We start from the raw sequence: 14,000 nt of genomic DNA on the forward strand, positions 1-14,000 counted from the left end.
CAATTCTTCAGCACTCAGCTTTCTTTATAGTCCAACTCTCAAATCCATACATGACTACTGGAAAAACCACAGCTTTGACTAAACAGACTTTTGTTGGCAAAGTCATCTCTGCTTTTTAATACGCTGTCTAGGTTGGTCATAGCTTTTCTTCCAAGGAGCAAGCGTCTTTTAATTTCATGGCTGCAGTCACCATCTGCAGTGATTTTGGAGCCCAAGAAAATAAAGTCTTCCATTGTTTCCCCATCTATTTGCCATCAGTGATGGGACTGGATGCCATGATCGTTTTTTGAACATTGAGTTTTAAGCCAACTTTTTCACTCTCCTCTTTCACTTTCATCAAGAGGCTCTCTTTAGTTCTTCTTCTCTTTCTGCCATAAGGGTGGTGTCATCTGCATATCTGAGGTTACTGGTATTTCTCCCAGCAATCTTGATTCCAGCCCAAGTTTCATCCAGCCCACCATTTCGCATGATGTACTCTGCATAGAAGTTAAATAAGCAGGGTGACAATACACAGCCTTGACGTACTTCTCTCGCTGTTTGGAACCAGTCTGTTGTTCCATGTCCAGTTCTAATTGTTGCTTCTTGACCTGCATTCAGATTTCTCAGAAGGCAGGTACGGTGGTCTGGTATACCTATCTCTTTCAGAATTTTCCAGTTTTTTGTGATCTACACAGTCAAAGGCTTTGGCATAGTCAGTAAGGCAGAAGTAGATTTTTTTCTGGAACTCTCTTGCTTTGTCAATGATCCAACAGATGTTGACAATTTGATCTCTGTTTCCTCTGCCTTTTCTAAATCCAGCTTGAACATCTGGAAGTTCACAGTTCACATACTGTTGAAGCCTGGCTTGGAGAATTTTGAGCATTACTTTGCTAGCGTGTGAGATGAGTGCAATTGTGCAGTAGTATGAACATTCTTTGGCATTGCCTTTCTTTGGGAGTAGAATGAAAACTGACCTTTTCAGCCCTGTGGCTACTGAGTTTTCCAAATTTGCTGGCATATGGAGTGCAGCACTTTCACAGCATCATTTTTTAGGATTTGAAATAGCTCAACTGGAATTCTGTCACCTCCAGGAGCTCTGTTCATAGTGACGTTTCCTAAGGCCCACTTGAGTTCACATTTCAGGATGTCTGGCTCTAGGTGAGTGATCACACCATCATGGTTATCTGGGTCATGAAGATCTTTTTTGTATAGTTCTTCTATACAAAAAGAGTTCCTCAGCACAGGGTAGGGAAAAAAACCTACAGATCTTAAACTCTTCTTAGCAGGTTTGTTTTTCAGAATGGCAAGGGCGCAGCAATTCTGCCACTCTGACGTGTACCGCAGGACGGAACACTAAAGGAGTCGATGTTGGAATCATGGAGACATGAAGATGGATTGGGAGAGGGGAGGAAGAGCTCTGCGGAGTTGGATTAGAATTGCAGTATTAAAGTGAACCCAGGACTCCCCAGCTCCTTCCACTGAGTTTAGAAACCAAGCTTTCTGTGATGGCAGAAATGTTCTGTGTGTGCGCTGTCTGATGTGGTAGCCAAGAGCCACGTGTGGCTATAGAGCTGGAAATGGGGCTAGTGTGACTGAGGAACTGAGTTTTTAACTTTATTTAAAGTGAAATGTGAACTGTCACAAGCAGCCATTGTCTACTATTAACACACGAAACAACTCACGTCTAGAGGCAGTGACACCACAGTAACACTCAGCACCCAGATCTCGGCTTCTAAAGACCATTCCCCACTGAACGGAATCAGACCCCCCGCTCCGCCCGGCCCCGAGAAATGGCTGATTCAATCGCTGGTGCAGAAAGCTTACAAGATAAGCATGTGGTCTGCCAGAAAGCAACAAAGGGCTTCAAGGAGGGGGAGGGGCTCATCTCAGAAGGACACATGAGGCAGTTGCAGGGGCTCTTATCTGCCAAAATCAGGGAGTTACAACTCACCTAAGAAAAAAGGAGCCCTGGAGTCCATACGAATGACAGACAGGTGACAGGAGAGCTCGTCCACATCAGCTCATGCTTGAAAACCAGGGTCACAGATGAAATGACTTAGGAAATTCGTTCCCGTAAGACGAATCCCACCCTAACCCTTGCCTCATACCTTAATCCTCTTTCTTTCTAAGTGGCAGACAGAGTACTTTCCACTTCCCAAACAAGACATTCATGTTCTTAACGCTTTTCTTAGGCAATAAAAAAAATCAGAACAAACAAACAAACCAAAAATATTCTCAGGGTCACCCTTTCAATAAGCAGTTCAAATGACCTGGAATTCTCAATTTCCAAATTCTGGAGAAATCACTAGGGGAACCTCTGCTCTCTCCCCTTCCTTCCCTAAAGAAAGCAGAAGACAGTCAGTCATACTCTGCATAAGCTTCCTACCCTGCCTCAAGCTCGCTCCAGTGGAAAATAACTCAATATGATGGTTATGTGAAATGCAGCCAAGCATACATCTTTGAGACCCCCCTCTTCTCCGCATGTCTAGAGGAGGAAATGGCAACCCACTCAAGTGTTCTTGCCCAGAAAATCCCATGAACAGAGGAGCCTGACGGGCTATAGTCCATGGGGTCGCAAAGAATCAGACGCGACTGAGCACCTGTCCTCTTCATAACAAATCTGCAGTTTAGTATAGAAAACGTTCAGGCACCGGAAATAAAAAGGAGCGGGATGCACTGCAGTTTAAATGGCAAACGTTCCACCAAATCAAGCAACGCACTTACTAACCATCCTACCTCACGAAGTCCTAAGAGGAGAAGTATCTTTTAAACCTGCCTCCAAAACTAATCATCCGGCTCTTGGAAAACACTGTGCATGGCAAACGTCTCACCAAATCAAGCAACGCACTTACTAGCTACCCTACCCCATGGAGCCGTAAGGGAAGTTATCTTTTACATTTGCCTGTAAAACTAGTCATTCGGCTCTTAGAAGACAGGCACAGAAACCTCAGTAATGTTACTGTCATGAGGAGCTACCCCTCGGCGAACAAGTAACGCTGCACGTGTTCCGTCTCTAAGTCCCGGGGGTTGGCCTGGGGGGCGCTGCCTTTTCTGTTCTTCTAAACCTATGGTATGAGGACATCAATTGTGAGTTGCATGTGAACTCTACAACTCTTTGTCTATTACCGGCACTTTACATTTTTACAGTGTCATCACAGAACCGGTGCATCAAGGTCATATTTGCAACCACAAGATCATTTTCTAAATGCTTTGACATTCTAATAACATCAGTAACGATGGAAGCTCTGCTTACCAGCTGCCAGGCGCTGCACCCAGCACTCATCCTGTGCGAACGGAACCTGCTCCCACCGAGAAATAAGCAAGCGGGGATGAATGTGAACCCATAACCCAGTTATGACTTTCAAACATCACATTCGCCATTAACAGTGCTCTGGTTTCCCATCATCACTGATATCTGAGTAATGGACTCTAATAATAAAAGCAATAACTCTCATCAATTGTCTATTGTACTGTGCCCAACTCCGTGCATATTTCCACTCTACTGCTCACAACTGTTCTACACATGAACTTATAGCCACACCACTGTAGAGAAGGGTACCGGGCCCAAATAAATGAAGTGACTGTCCAAAGCCATGCTGGTAAGTAGCAGACCTGGGATTTTAACTAAGGCGTGTTTGATCACAAAACACACTATCTCACAGCCAACTCCCCCTTTTTAAAAAAAAAAAAAAAGATCAAATATCTCTTATTTGGGTTTGGGGAAAGAGAGGATTCCTAGTGACAAAAGAATGAACTGCAAACAGTTGAACGCCCAGCATCTAAGTTATGAGCCTCCCTTGTTTGCAAGAGGTCATTGTTGTGCAGAGCCTTACTGCTGGATTCCTGATCGTAGCAAATTCCAGGGCTCCAGACTGCAGGCTCAGCCTCTGACTAACACTACAGTGATTTACCGAGGATAAATACCACTGTCAGGCTGTCTTATGACTGCACACACAATCCAGCGCGCTGGAATGCCGGAGATGCCGAGGGCTGCTGGCGCGCTCGGCGCCCTCGGACCACGCAAGGTCCCCTCCAGACTGAGCTCCACGCTCCTGCCAGCAAACAGCAGCATCGTCGGAAGAACTGGGGAAGCCGAGCATCCTGAATGATCGCTGCGCGCTAACTCACGCGTGTCAAGGGGAAAGGAACAGGGCCATTCACCTCCGCTCTCCGCCGAGACCCCAGACTCTGACCATACCCACCCTCGCGCGACGGCCAGAACAGCCTCCCCACAGCAGGGGGGTCTCTGAGTCCAGCAAACATACGAAGCAGTATCCACTCCATCCGCAGGGTGTGCGTGTGAGAAACACAATGGGGGGGTGGGGGGAGCAAAAATAGGGCACACGGAAGCATGCGGGTTTCCCAGCACAAATGTGGTGATGTCACACAGAGTCCAGCTCTCATCTCAACAAAAGAGGACACTGAAGCAACTCGCGTGCAGCCTGCAGGGCGCGGGCACAGACAGGGGAGCAGCACCCCCCCAAACCAGCCCCAGGACCACCGGCCACCTGTGGACCGCTTTTCGGAGGGCGGGAGCCAGCCTGCTCAGACCCAAACACAAAAACCACCCTCTGCCATGGGAAGGTCTCAGCTGTGTGCCACGAACACGCTGGTGAGCCTGCATGCCTACATCTCAGGCAGCCGCCCATTTCCCAGCCAGGGTCCAGGCGCTGGCCTCTGTGGTCACTGCCCCAGCCCCTAAGGACACTCAGCGGGGACCGGTCCCCCCCAAGAAGCACCTGGCAGGGACCAGGCAAGGGAGGCAAGTCTCCCCGATCACCTCCCAAAGCCACTTGAAGCAAGTTACCACTGGTGGGGAATGCAAGCGAACGGCAGACACGTGAGACGGAGGTCACCTCCCCTAAGTTATTAAAACCGGTTAAATGGCCCCTCCAGGCGGGGAGCAGGGGGGACTAGCAGGCACCTTCTCCCTTCAGAGTCGGCAGAGAGCGGCCGGAGAAGCTCCACACAGGCCCATGTGAGCCGGGCCGGCTGCAGAGAAGGGGGGACTTACAGGTGGGGGGCGAAGATGCGACTCATCTTGGAAGCATGATCACCGTCACAATCCAGGTCGTCGTCGCCGGGGTCCACGCTGAACTTCCTCTTGCTGGGACTGATGGGCGGGGGCCCCGTGCGGTGAGCGGTGAGGGCCGAGGCCACCGGGAGGGTCTGCAGCCGGGGCTCCCCTCGGAGAGCAGCTTCACCTGTGCAGAGACAGAGACGTGTCACCAGTCACCAGGCAGGAGAGATGCGCCCGCCCGTCCCCACGACTCCCGGGGGGAAGTTGCTGGAAACGTGATGGGCCGCCCTGGTGTGCTCAGAACGGGCCCAGGCCCGGGGTGAGCTGCCAAGCATCAGACTTTCTACATAAACATGGTTTCCCAGCACAATCGCTCTCTTCTCCCCCAGCTTTACTGAGATATAATTGACATATAACGTTGCACAGGTTCACGGTGAACCCCATGTTGATCTGATACACTTACAGACCGCAAAAGCATCACCCCCTCCCAGAGCTAACACCTCCATCATCACATCACATAACCATCCTCTCCCCTTCAGCAACTTTTTAGGGTCTAGTTCAAAATAAAAACTTGCAGTAAAGTAACTAGGGAGTGCTGACCATGAACCATCTCAGGAGTTAACTAAAAACATGAAAGGTTTTTTGACTCGTGGGTATTCAACTGCGTATCTTTAAAATTATGACCTAACCGTAGCGTCATTAAAACACTCACCTCACTTCTCTTGCTTGTTACATTTTTATTATGTTTTTGGCATATTATTTTTTTTTTTTTTAAGAATAAGGAAATTTTATGGGCTCACAGTTCGCATATTTGCCCCCAATGTTAAAATAAACAAAAATACACGATTTAATGGGAAACAAACTTTTTCTTAGAGTATACTGAAAACCTGCATGTTACAAACACTATTATTATGATGAGCACTAAGTTTCCGTGTGTAATCTGTCACAAGCTAACGCACGGGTGCGGTTCTCAAAAGATTTCCAAAGCCAGACACTCGCATCAGAGTTCACATTTCGATCTGATTCGGCATCTTGGGTGTTTTTCATTCCTGTTTCAGAAAGGCTTTGAACGAAGAGCTAACTTTGGGCCTCCTTATGAATTAAAATAATCATAACCTTTCATTATAAGAATGGTTATGTACCTTCTAACATTTATAATCAAAGGTAATAGTTACTTTTAAGAGCAAACTTCAAGTTTTCTAAGTCATGGAAGGGGGAGGGGGAGGGTTTACCTAAAATTCTCACAAATAATAACCCCTCTGTTGTGCTTCTGATATTTGGCCTCTCAAGCTGACCATTTCTGTTTCCACTTGGGTCACCGTGCGAGAGTCATATTGGGATAAAGGCCTGTGGAACCTAAGAAAGGCAACCTCTGTTGCCACACTAATGTTCGTGTCATCACAGATGCGTGGACAGTTCTAAAAGCCGCTCGCTCCACACACACGGCAAGCATGATCCCGTTAGGGAAAGGAGTGAGGGGAATTAAGAAAACACAAGACACCTTCTTCGTGTTGACCAGGAAAAATAAAAACTTTGCCAATTTAGTCAGCAGGATATAAACTAGCAAACATACGGTCACCCATAAGCCACCTCCTGCCAGGATTTCTTTTAAGGGTTCTGGTCCCGAAGCAAACTGGAACTTTCCATCTTAAATAAAATACCTAAAAAAAAACAAGCCCTGGGCTGGCTGGTTACCCTCAGAAATTCAGCAGGATTTTGGTTGACCCTCCACTTCCTGTTAAGTCATTTCTGGTCTAAACAAACAGCACTGCTGATATCTGTACCTCAATAAACCAGAAAATACCCTAAGTCGGCCCCTCCTCCACAGAGCATCAGCAGCAAGGCTAACTTCTGGAGGAGCCCCGGTAAGACCCCCAGGAACTCAGCAACTGCAGACAAAGCCTCAGCCACAAGGCCGAGCGCCAGCGCGCTCCGCCCAGTGTTCCTCCACATCCTGGGCAGGATACCCGGGCTGAGGAGGACTCCGTGTAGACCCCTGGGCTTTGGGAGCCATTTTGTTAAGACGCCAGATGTGTGGCAACAGTAGTTGCCATGGAGAACTACCACCAAAGCAGCAAAGGAAGAGTCGCTCCCAAAAAAAGGAGGAGTCGCTCATCACACAAGCCTTCGCCGTGACGCGATACGCACAACCCTTGGGGTAAGAATTGCATTCCCGCTGCACTCCCAACTCCCACCCTTGTACAAGTTCTCGGGCTTGTCTGCGTTTAAGTTCATCAAACGGAGGCGCTGGTGTGTGCCTTGGTCCACAGGAATGGGTCTTTTGACAACACTGGAGATGGGGGGACTGGCGGGCAGAGGACCCACAAAGGAAGCACGGGTGGTCCTGCTCCCCATGGGGATCCTCCAAAGACGATGGGGACGTGCCTGCTGTCAGCACTGGACTCCTCTGAGTGACAGGTGTGACCCACTCAAGGTCACACGTGGATGGGTTAACAGTAGCAAGAGCCATGGCCGCTGCCAATCAGACCAACATTCCCCCACTCTGGGCCTCCATCCACCAGAGGGTGGACCAGCTAACATCTCACATTCCTTCACACCCAATTCTGTGGTCCACAATCCTCAAATCTATTAGGTAACCAACCAGCCAACATTTACTGAGACCTTGTGCTGTGTGCGAAGTCACTTCAGTTGTGTCTGACTCTTTGTGACCCCATGGACTGAAGTCTGCCGGGCTCCTGTGTCCATGGGATTCTCCAGGCAAGAATACTGGAGTGGGTAGGGTGCCGTTTCCTCCTCCAGGGGATTGTCTGGACTCAGGAATCCAACTCCCTCTTCTTACACCTCCCGCACTGGCAGGCAGGTCCTTTACCAATTAGTTGTCAAATACTGAACTAAGACGTCAAAACCCAAAGTATGGACCTCCGATCTTACATGGTTTAAAAAAAAAGTGAAGCTACGGTCAAATACGTTTGGAAACCATGAGATTAAACAATTCTCCCAGGAGTCCCTTCTTGACTTTCTAAAGCACGCGTCAGTCTCTAAGAGGGAGACACAGCAGTGGTGCCTTCCGTGACCCCACCCCCAGGGCCCCTGCACCTTCTGCAGACTCAGCCTTCCACACGGCCCCACCCTCACCCCAACAGCCAGGGGCTCTCCAGGCACTGACAAAACACAATCCAGGATGCTCCAGCGCACACAATTAACATCTGGTCCCAACTATGCTTCCCAGGTGTGTTCCCAAGCATTCCTCTTTCTAGGCTTTGAAAAATCTCAGCCCTAAAAGTTAACCAGTCACCACACAACACGGAGAACTCACGATCTTTACCCGGGTTCTCCCCCTAATCTTCTGATATTGAATCCGATACATAAGGCCAACTAAAAATGCCACCTCCTTCAGGCTGCCTTCCTCGATTCCTCGATCTGAAAGTCACCTCTTTTCCTGACACACGGAAATCTATCACTACGGCCCTTCCCACTTGGTTTTGTGCCCCTTGAAGTAAGGGACACTGTATTCATTTCCTATCCTCGGAGCACAGACCACAACGTGTTCCACACAGCAGAGGGTCACGATATCCTGACAATGTGTGTATGAGGCCAGGATGGCCAGGTACAGAGTTTGGGGATATGTTAAAGATTAAAAAATAGTAGAATAAGGATTTTTTAAAGATCAATTTGAGTATATATTTATATGAAGAACTCTTAAAATTCAGTAACAGAAAGATAACCCAAATTAAATACAGGAAAGGATCTGAATAGAACTTTCTCCAAAGAAGGTCTACAAATGACCAGTAAGCAAGCACGAGGAAACATCTTCAACATAACCAGTCGTGCGTGACAGTCGCTCCAGTCGTGTCCAACTCTGGGCGACCCCATGGACAGCAGCCCACCAGGCTCCTCATTCCTTGGGATTCTCCAGGCAAGAATACTGGAGTGGGTTGCCATGCCCTCCTCCAGGGGACCTTCCCAACCCAGGGATCGAACCTGCGTCTCTGAGGTCTGCGTGCATTGGCAGGCGGGTTCTTTACCACTAGCGCCACCTGGAAGTCCAACCAGCCGTCAGGGAAACACAAAACACAACCGTGGTGAGACGCCAGCTCACAGCCACCAGGGGGGCTGGGCTAAAAAGACAGAGGACAAGTGCCCGCGAGGCTGCGGACTGCGGACGGCTTAGAACCCTCGCGTCTTCCCGATGTGAATGCGAAATGGTGCAGGTGCTGGGAAAAACCACGTGGGGCAGCTCCTCAAACGGTTAACCACAGATCCAGCGACCACCCTCCAAGGTAGAGAGATACAAGAGAAATGAAAACACATAATCACACACAACTCACCCAGGGTCGTTCACAGCAGCTTCACTCTTCACAGCCCCGAGCCCACATACCCAGTGCTGAGCAGATACTGAAAACGTGGTCCATCCACAGGATGGAATGTCGTTATTCAGCTGTGAGAAGGAAGGAAGCGCTGATTCACGCCACAACACGGGAGAATCTAGAGAACAGGACCCCGAGTGAAAGAAGCCAACCCGAAAGGCTGCGTGTCGTCTGGTTCCATTTTGCGGAACGTCCAGAATAGGCAAGTGTGTGCAGACAGAAAGTAGATTCGTTTTAAAATAAATAAAAGACAGTCGACTGGGGGCTGGGAGAAGTCGGGGGTGGGACACGGCTGCTGGGGGGGGGGCAGGGTTTCTCTTGGGAATGATAAGACAATGTTCCTAAAAGTGGTGAAGTCCGCAGAGCCCTGTAAATACACTAAAATCCACCGTCTTGTGTGCTTTAAATGGGCGAATGGTATGATAATGTGAATTATATTCCCCTAAAGCTGTATTTATAAGTAGGTGAAAGAAGATCCCACTGTTACGAGATCCTTGTCTCCACAATTCACTGTTAAATAAGAACAAGCATCCATTAATTGTCCCTGAAATAAAAATAAACCTCTTGTTATTATAGCTATCTCTCTACTATGTCACGGTCAGATAACTTTCTAAATATTTATCAAGTGCAAAAAGCAAAAACAAAGCAGAAGAGCCTGAGGTTATGCAGGCACTTGGGTTCATCAGAATCCTATTAAGCTCCAGCTCAGCTTTTAATCAGACAGTGTTTGAGTGTCTATTACATGCCGAAGGCTGTGTGAAGTGCCGTTAGAAAAAAACAGATGATGAAATTTTTATCCAGACTCTGACCACAAGCAGGGAAGGAAAAGAATACACACCAAAAGGAACTTATCTTGGGGTATAAAAGGCTTTTTTCTTTTGCGCTAATGGGTATGCCAAATCTCACAATGGTTTGGTAATTTGAAAAAGGAGAAATGATCTTTCTTTGTCAAGAACGAACAAGAGAAGGGCCTTTGAGCTGTCTGAGGAACCCGGTATTTTAAGTTTCTAAGTTGGCTTAGCTACAACTGTCAATTTAACTTTTTTTTTTTTAAGAGGTTACAATTATAACTAAAGGAGCTCAACTCAAACTGTTATCTGGCCTGTTAAATAGAAGATAATTTTATCCAGGTATCTGTTACCGAAGAACAATACCTAATGGGTAAAAAAATTAGTTCTTGTTTCCAGTCATGATAGTGGTTTCAGTAAATGGATCAAAAGTATTCCTTAATTATTTCTCCAAATTTTGAAGATGAGCAAGGATTTTGGCCCAAGATTTCACAAGAGTCAGCATATACTAATTTCAAATTTTAAAAAAAAAGCTTCACAGAGAGAAAGAAAAAAGAAAACCACTTAGCTTTATGATGTGCTATATAATGATTCTGGTGAGATATTAGAAGAAAATCCTGCTTTCCAAGTCAGAATGGGGATGAAGGGAAGAGAGATCAAGGGAGAGAGATGAGCCCCAGGAATCCACAGCTTTGAGTCATGTTCCTGCTACGGCTAAAGGCTTCTAGGACTCCCGACTTCCTACACTATAATAAAACTGACACTTGTCCATCATCAGCTGGCATCTTTTGATAAGAGGACTGTTTCTTTCTTTGGGGGACATGACACAATGGTCCATCTTAGACCAGGCCCAGTACAGAGCCTAGCTGTAGGGCACTCACAACAGTGGCTGTTTCTTTACCGTTGTGTGCTTAGCTGCTCAGTCGTGTCCGACTCTTTGCGACCCCATGGACTGTAGGCAGCCAGGCTCCTCTGTCCAGGGGATTCTCCAGGCAAGAATACTGGAGTGGGTTGCCATTTCCTCCTCCAGGGGATCTTCCCAACTCAGAGATCAAACCCAGGTCCTCCTGCGTTGGCAGGCGGGCTCTTTACCACTGCACCCTCTGGGAGGCCCCCTGAGCCTCCATTTGTAAGATTCCGTGGTTCCATGAGCTCATCCTGAGGGCCCCCCTTTGGCTCTCATCTCTGCTCCATAACATGTATCTTCCAAAGGGGGTGCATGGAGTAACACTCAACTGTTACAGGGCACAGTGGACACGAGCGGGGAGGAAAAGCTGCAGCTGAGATCCTGACAGTTCACCTCTCAGCTGAAGGGGGTTTAGTTAACCAAGAACCCTTCTCAGGCTCGGTGGTCCAGCTTCATTTCCTTATTTCGGCGCTACAAGAAAGCTGTTGTTAGTCAATGGAGGCATGGGAGAAAGGCGGTTTGGTCCACAAATCGCAGCCTTGAGTCTGACTCAGACCTTCAGCACGGAGGAGACAACTGGGCTGGTTCAGAGAGGTAAACGGACCCCAGGACAACGCGGGGGCAGGCACCAAAACCGGGTCAGCTCCCCATCACGCCTCCTCCTCACCAGCTCTGTGCCGCACTGATGGCTGTGGCGTAACTCAGGGGAGATTAATCAAACTCATGGCGCTCACTGTGGCTTTGTGGAGACCAGTCAGACAGCGCAAGGCTGAAATGACAGTGTCTGTGTTTAAGGAGTCTCCTATAACTCCTCCCGCTCCAGTATTCCGGCCTGGACAATTCCATGGACAGAGGAGCCTGGCTGGCTACATACAGTCGTTGGGGTGGCAGAGTCAGACATGACTGAGCAACTAACACCTACTGGTAACTTCTGAGGATTTTTCATGAACCGAGAGTTTTCTGCCACAATTTACATCTTGGCTGTGTCCGAGATTTTATGTTCTCCTCTCCTCCTCATCTCTTTTATCGTGTTGGAACCTAAATCAAAGAAGTATAAAAACCGAGGCCCGGTCCCCCAGGCTCGGCAGTGGGCTCCGTCTCCCGTCTGACCACAGCCCACGGCGACCAGCTGACGTCACCCTGCTGGCAAGGGGCACCTTATAATACAAGCACGCCCCACATGTCACAACCCATCTCCCACCCCACGGCCCAGCAGGCGGGGCGTCTGCCTTTTCTCTCAAAGAATACTTCTTTGTCTCACAGACCAGCAGCGGGGGAGGAGACAGCGAAGCTACCCGCTCTCCAACAGTTCAACTTGTGGCTATTCTTGACTTCTCTCTGCAACGGAGGGCTGTTGGGCAACACGATGGAACCCGGGTGAGCCAGCGGAGATAAAAGACGTGACGCAGCGTCTGCCCGCATGCAGTGCAGAGACTGCATGCAACTCTACAACCCAGGGACGGAGCTCGCGCTCCCCACCCCCCCTCACCGGGGGTGTCCCCCAAAGTGCCTTTCCCACCGTCACTCGAGACGCGTGGCTCTGACCCTGCAGCCCGATCACACGTCTGGAGGCCACAGCTCGGCTAAAGGTCACTCCTGTCCAGTCAGTCAGGACCTGGGCGTGGGCGGAGGTCTCTGCCAGACCCCTGACTGAGCTCGGTTGAGCTCAGTGAGACTGTTGGAGGGGTGGGAACGACTAAGCCCACAACCTGCACGAGTGACTGCTAATAATATAATGAAGGGTAACAATACCATTGTAAAACTTGCAGAGTTGAAACACACACTGTTTTCATTAGAATTCCAAGCACTCCAAATAATCTTGTAGACATGTCTGCAAGATACTTTGTCAGGACCTTCTTGTATCTTGAGGGAATGGCGAACCACTTCGGTACATATCCTATTTTAAAATCATTTAAAAATCTGAGCTTTTATTCTGGGTTCTCCTGACTACAGTCCTGTAAGGGAAGAGAAGAAGGAAGCACAGCTCACATCCTACAGCCAAGGAAATCAATGTTTCAAGAATGGGTGGACATGGACTTCCCTGGCGGCCCAGAGGTTAAGACCCTGCACATCCACTGCAGGAGGCACGGGTTCGATGCAAGGTTGGGGAACTAGGATCCTGCATGCTATGCAGTGCCACACGCCACACAGCACGGGGACTGGAGGGGGGTGGGCAGAAGAATGGGTAAATAATTCAAGTCACAAAGCAAATTAATGGAAGGGCTGAAAGGAGAAACCAGGCATTTAGATTTCTCAGCTTTCATGATCTTTCTAGCTGTGCAGGATGCTTTACAGGTCAAGGAAAGGAAGTGGGATGAAGACAACTGAAGGCAGGAAGCAGGAAAGAGAGTGGAAGGGGATGGTGGGCAGGAAGGGGGGCCTGATGGCTGAATCGTGCCCCCAAGATTCGTATGTTGCAGTCCTAACACCCCAGTACTCAGAATCTGACTTACATGGAGACGGTAATATGGGAGGGTACCCAGACAACACGACTGATGTCCTTATGAGAGGCGACGAGGACACAGACACACACAGAGGGAAGACCTTATAAATGTGAAGACAGACATCTACAAGCCAAGAGGAGAGGCCTTGCGTGCAACCGACTCTGCCGACACTCGGATCTCAAAAGCCGGCCCCCAAAACTGAGAGAGCAGCTGTCTTCTGTGTGAGCCCCCTGTCTGGGGTACCTGACCCAGGAGCCCCAGCTAACTGAGGTAAGGAGGGCAGAAGGAGAGAAGACAAGGCAGCAGGGAAGGTGAGGGCAGGGCTGAGACCTGGCTCTGATGCAAAGACAGAATAGCTCTGGGACAGAACCGCTTCCACCACTTGGTCTATCCCAACTGACCTCACCTAGTGGGACTGGTCAGGTGAAGCAGTGTAACTCCTCGAGGCCACTTCCAGATTAGAACCTGCCCGAGAGGGGAGGGGACAGGTGGCTGTGCAGAAAGCAAGTGGACTTCCTGGCCTGTGACCAGGAA

General features: G+C 48.9%; 1 protein-coding gene across 1 annotated transcript in view; it reads right to left on the reverse strand.

The window, feature by feature from the left end:
• The window catches only part of VGLL4 (vestigial-like family member 4), a 73,811-nt gene that overhangs the window by 31,965 nt on the left and 27,846 nt on the right, over nt 1-14,000 (reverse strand). The window contains 1 exon segment of the mRNA XM_010862439.1: nt 4,994-5,183. Coding sequence (XP_010860741.1) covers nt 4,994-5,183 — 190 coding nt within the window.

This window comes from Bison bison, unplaced genomic scaffold, assembly GCF_000754665.1.
Source record: "Bison bison bison isolate TAMUID 2011002044 unplaced genomic scaffold, Bison_UMD1.0 scf7180017864482, whole genome shotgun sequence".
Classification (NCBI taxonomy): Eukaryota; Metazoa; Chordata; class Mammalia; order Artiodactyla; family Bovidae; genus Bison; species Bison bison.